The sequence below is a fragment of the Entelurus aequoreus genome, linkage group LG25 (genome assembly GCF_033978785.1).
Source record: "Entelurus aequoreus isolate RoL-2023_Sb linkage group LG25, RoL_Eaeq_v1.1, whole genome shotgun sequence".
In the NCBI taxonomy this organism is placed as follows: Eukaryota; Metazoa; Chordata; class Actinopteri; order Syngnathiformes; family Syngnathidae; genus Entelurus; species Entelurus aequoreus.
The window spans coordinates 20,360,282-20,365,880 of NC_084755.1; the positions used below are offsets into that span (position 1 = coordinate 20,360,282).

General features: G+C 40.9%; 1 protein-coding gene across 1 annotated transcript in view; it reads right to left on the reverse strand.

Annotated features, from left to right (window-relative positions):
• Positions 1-1,536: 1,536 nt before the first annotated feature.
• The window catches only part of LOC133642969 (adenylosuccinate lyase-like), a 43,232-nt gene continuing 39,169 nt past the window's right edge, over positions 1,537-5,599 (reverse strand). Inside the window, exons 10-12 of the mRNA XM_062037392.1 lie at positions 3,222-3,402; positions 2,978-3,154; positions 1,537-2,910 (exon numbers count right to left, since the gene is read on the reverse strand). Coding sequence (XP_061893376.1) covers positions 2,824-2,910; positions 2,978-3,154; positions 3,222-3,402 — 445 coding nt within the window. The 3' untranslated portion in view covers positions 1,537-2,823. The remainder of the gene's footprint in view (positions 2,911-2,977; positions 3,155-3,221; positions 3,403-5,599) is intronic.

The window sequence follows — 5,599 nt, forward strand, 5'->3', positions numbered from 1 at the left end:
AGGTTAATCTGGAACAGACCGGTTGATGCATAGCAACTAAGTATACTGTAGCCAAGAGGGGAAGAGTCGAGAATTAACTGAATGAACTAAGAATTGACCAATGAATTGTAGAATATAGTGTGACACAGTATAGCCCCATAGTAAGAGGTGGATTGGTTAGAGAGAAAACCTCCCCCCATAACCGAGGGTATATAAGGGTGTAGAGAACATTATTTCAGGGGATTACTTACGTGCGCGTAGCATCGAATGGGCTACAGAGAGGTCTCTTTGCCACTTGGATTGAAAAAGAACTTGGCCCAACCTCTCCAAGAAGGATCCGATTCGCCAAGCGAGAGACCTCGCTCCATTCCGATCTCCCCCTGTGTCCGAACGAGAGGAACAGGACTTTCGGTCCTACCAGAGGAACCAGGGCGTTGGCCCCGCAGGCCACGGCTCGCACAGGACCGACTCCACTGCTCTTGCTGGCCCCCCTCTCCAGCCGACACAGCAGAAGCCCAACGACGGATCACTCGGCCGGGTGATACGTCAGGGTTTGCCCAAATTCAAGAGACTCTTTTCGGCCACTTTCGACCTAGTCCTCTCCCCTCCCAGGGACCCACCACAAAGGACCTCTCAAAGTGAGACTCAATTCGGACTTCCATTTGAACTGAATTAGACACCCTTTGATGATTTATTTGTTACTTTTTACATCTTTTCATATTTCATCTTTTCATGATTTTTGTGAATGATTCAGTAACGCTGTGCAATGCTTGTGCCATTGAACCCGCATTAAGGGGCATTATATCAAGATTCATGAAGTCATCGAACCTGCATTAAAAAGCATTATACCAAGAAGCCAAATTTGCATCCTTTCAACCTTCCACCTACCAACACGTCCCTGATGCAAAACTATAGGATCACAGTGTGTCCAACACCTAGCTCTACAGGGTCACTCTAATGGAGTCCACTTACATTTATGTCCTGTAGGGCTGTTCCTTTCCAACGCCCTCAAATCCTAACCTAGTCAGTAACAAAAGCCAAGATTCATAGAGGCAAGCTACCATTAAAACAGCGGGAATTGTGTGTATTTAACTCGACCTTGGAAAGAGAGGCTTCTCTACCGAGTGTACCACAAGAGGAAGCGGGACAGACGCTGAATCAACACAGGGTAGTAGAGCTAGGCGCATTGCCTCGCCATCCAGCAGAGTAGCGCCTACGTCGGTGGAGCAGCGCGGAGGACCCCGTCTGCGCTGAGAGGACAGGACCCGTGGCACGGAGTGCTGGAGTTAGTTGACTCGCAGGAAGGAGCTTGTAAGTCAAATAACGGGAATCTAACAGGGGCCAAACACCAATTAATTTGATTACAGTTATCATACAGTTTTTAGATTTCATACAAGTGTTTTGAGTTAAGGGCTCCTTCACAGAACCAATTCAACTCATAAGTTGCGTGTGTTTGTGAAGTACTGCAATGCAGTAAACCCGATGCAAGGTTTTTTATCTCCCCTATGAAAAAATCTGCAATTTATTTAAAAACACGATAGAAGACAATTCCAATCAGTCATATCATTTATTGTAGTTTGTTGGTGAATCTCATTTTAACATGAAAAATCATTCCTGATTTTATTTTTAAAAAGTCACGTGGCACAAGAGGCATTGTAAGAACGCATTATATAATGTAATACATTGTCACCTCATTATGTTATAACTTTACATTTTGTAATAAGCATTTTGTACGTTGACACTTTTTGTACGGTAATAGCTTATTACGTATTGCAAAAGTTATTTCAAAAGGCATTTTTTTAGTAAAATGTACTAATTTGGAGCAGTATGTTGCACCCCCCGCGACCCCAAAAAGGGACAAGCGGTAGAAAACGGATGGATCGGATTTGATGCCTTAATTAGAACAACTATCAGAGAAACACAAAACGTTTATTATTAGAATTGATTTTAAGACTCCAATAGAACATTTCATTGATCAAATACATCAAATGTAGCTTTACTGATTATAATGGAGAATGTGGTTGCAAGTCATAAACAAGTTATACTAATGATTTATTACAGACATGAGAATGACCATTGCACTAAAATGTTGAAGGGCATACACTCATGCAATATAGATTATGTTATGATAACACTATACTATACATGATACTAAGAATAAAACCTCTAATGCAAATATAAAACAGAAACATTAGTTTTCTTCCATCAAAAACCAAATTGATTGTTGTTTGTCAAAAATGTGATGAAAATCTAAATATTTTAGGCCTTGCTGTGACAGTTTTCATAGTTAAGGCATCAGTTTTAATGATTTATTACATAATGGACTAAATTGTTAAATTTTTTAAAAGTGCAGCACCCGCATTAGGGAAAAGGTATGGCAAAAACAAGTGTATTACATAATGTGTGCGATTATGAAATAATGAGGTAAAAATGTATTACATTACTACATAATGTGTTGTTACAGGCATCAACACAACAGAGAACTAATTCATGATGTTTTCTATTACAGTTAAGAAGTTATTTTCACTATATTGCTACTTTAAGGGTTGGTGGCTCTCTCTCAATTTGTGCACTGTACTTCCATACTTAGACTTCTGAGTGTGCTGTCAGTACCTGGTTAGTGCACTAAAAACACCAAATGGTGAGTGTGCAGCTTCGGACCCTTATCACCTTTGATCATCACTATCTAGTCTACTTAGTGGAAGGGGCGGGACTAAGTCGAGCGGTTGGATATTGCAATCGCCGTTTCCGGTAAGTCAGGAAATAAGTACACAGTGTACATATTATACATATTGAAGTGTACTGATGGAAGTACTTGAGACGGCCTGTGTGTGTTCGAGTGTGTTAGAGCTCAAGCTCCATCTTGACATCCATTTTGGAGTTGTAAGGCTCCAGCAGAGGGCGCACCTCCTCTGACAGGAATCTGGCCACCTGAGGACAATCATCATGATGGCGAGTGGACGATATGGATCACAGAATGAAAGAAGCCGTGGTTCACCTGCTGGGGAGCACGTCCGATAAAGGTCTTGGGGTCGAGCAGGGCGTCCAGTTGTTCCAAAATGGGAGCGAAGTAAGGGTCCGCCTGGACTCTTGCCAGCAGGTCGTTGTCGCCGCCCTCCTGCTTGACCACAGCAGCCGCCTCCTGGGAGAGGACGCGAATCTTCTCATGGCAGTCCTGTGAAGAACTAGTGCGTGAAGAACAAGGTTTCTCTACACAGTACGCGTTGTCCATGACGAAGTACCTGTCTGTTGCCTCCGGCCTGCACCATGGCCATGATGATGTTCTCTGTGGCCATGAAGGGCAGCTCATGGCGGATGTGCCTTTCTATGACTTTGGGGTAGACCACCAGACCTTCGGTGATGTTCTGCAGAGTGCTCAGGATGATGTCAGCGGTGAGGAAGGACTCCGGCAGAGAGATCCTCCTACGTATTAGATCAGTGGTTCTCAAACTTTGCTCTCCAAGTACCACCATAATGACCAACATTAAAATACACTAGCATAGTAATAATAATAATAATAATAATTAGCTTTATTGTCTCCGAGGAGAAATTTGTCTTGGACATCAAGACATACAGTTAATCTGATAACACAGTGACAACAGTGAACAGTGTGCAGGTATATCAGTTAGTTATGAGATCACACATTACACTCCCCCCGTATTGCACTATCCCAATATTGCACTCATTATTGCATCCGGTTATTACAGTAGTTTTCTGTTAAGTGCTTTGATTGCCAGTGGGACAAAGGAAAATATATACCTGTTGAGTTTGTATGTTGCTGTTCTGTACCATTTACCATTTGGCATCAACACAATTTCACTATGAAGTATGTGGTCTGGGTCACGGGTGATTTTAAGACCCTGCTTCCTCACTGTCTTGTTGAATATTTCTTGAAGGGAACAAGGGGGCTGAAAGCCAATTCTTTTACCAGACCTCTTGATAAGGTTTTAAAGTTGGGTTTTGAGTTTGACAGACAGATTTCCAAACCATGTGGAGATGACATAACGGGTGACAGATTCAATGTTTGCCTTATAAAACAACATCATGACCCAATTATTCATTAAAAACAAGGCAGATGTCTTGATTAACAAGTATATTTAATTATTTTGGCCACTGTAACATTACACACAGTGTGAAGAGTAACACTGTTTAAATATAGGAAAATAAAACACTGTACTTTAACAAAGTGATTCTTTGACGTGCTACAAGATGGAGCCTGTGTACCACCACAGTTTGGGAATCACTGCATTAGAGGATTAATATTAGCCAAACTCAAAATTAATACGACAACAGTGAAACAATATGTTCTCCAAGTTTTTTCCAGAAGGGTAGAAACGGGCAGTTAACCACTGTCCAATAAAACTGAAATAATCAATTGATTAATATCTAGGGCTGTTCCACTCAGCGTTTTAAGCTGCCAATTCCAATACTGATCATCCATGAGTGAGATTGGCCAATTCAATCACGTATTTATTGTACATTTTTCAATGTATTTATGGTGAGTGCTATTGGCAGTTTAACAATGTCAACATAATATTATTTCTCTTTTAGTAGATACAATCTCTTAATCAAAACATAATAATTTCCCTTCAAAGTCCTCCTATGTCCAGGGAATTATTCCCAGAGTTTGTAAACATTAACAAAAACAAAAAATGTATTTTGAGAAAATAAAAATAACAACCCAATCACTTTAGTATACTACTAAAGTGATATCCATACCATACTCCCCTTGGTATGGATATTACCAATTTATGGATTGATCTGCCCTCCTCTTACATATCATGTACTGACTGTGATGCGACATTACTGACACAACAACAATTGCGGTTATATCATCCTCTTCCTAGACTCTTCTTAATCTACTTGTTATTTTCCTGTTATTTTTTTCTGCTCATTTTCTGCTGTAACGTGGTTCCATCTACACCTCTTTAACATTTACCAAGCACTTATTTCTTGCCGTTGTTTAAAGGCCTACTGAAATGAAATGTTTTCATTTAAACGGGGATAGCAGATCTATTCTATGTGTCGTACTTGATCATTTCGCGATATTGCCATATTTTTGCTGAAAGGATTTAGTAGAGAACAACGACGATAAAGATCGCAACTTTTGGTATCTGACAAAAAAAAGCCTTGCCCCTATCGGAAGTAGCGTGACGTAGTCAGTTGAACATTTCCGCAAAGTTCCCTATTGTTTACAGTGATGGCGGCCAGAAGTGAGAGGGATTCGGACCGAGAAAGCAACGATTTCCCCATTAATTTGAGCGAGGATGAAAGATTTGTGGATGAGGAAAGTGCAAGTGAAGGACTAGTGGGGAGTGGAAGCGATTCAGATAGGGAAGATGCTGTGAGAGGCGGGTGGGACCTGATATTCAGCTGGGAATGACTACAACAGTAAATAAACACAAGACATATATATACTCTATTAGCCACAACACAACCAGGCTTATATTTAATATGCCACAAATTAATCCCGCAAAACAAACACCTAGGTGTTTGTTATGCTAGCTCCTAGCTCCCGTCCATATAACCCGCCAATACAATTCAAACACCTGCACAACACACACAATCACTCAGCCCAAAGGACCGTTCATCTAACCCAAGGTTCATAAAGCTTATATAT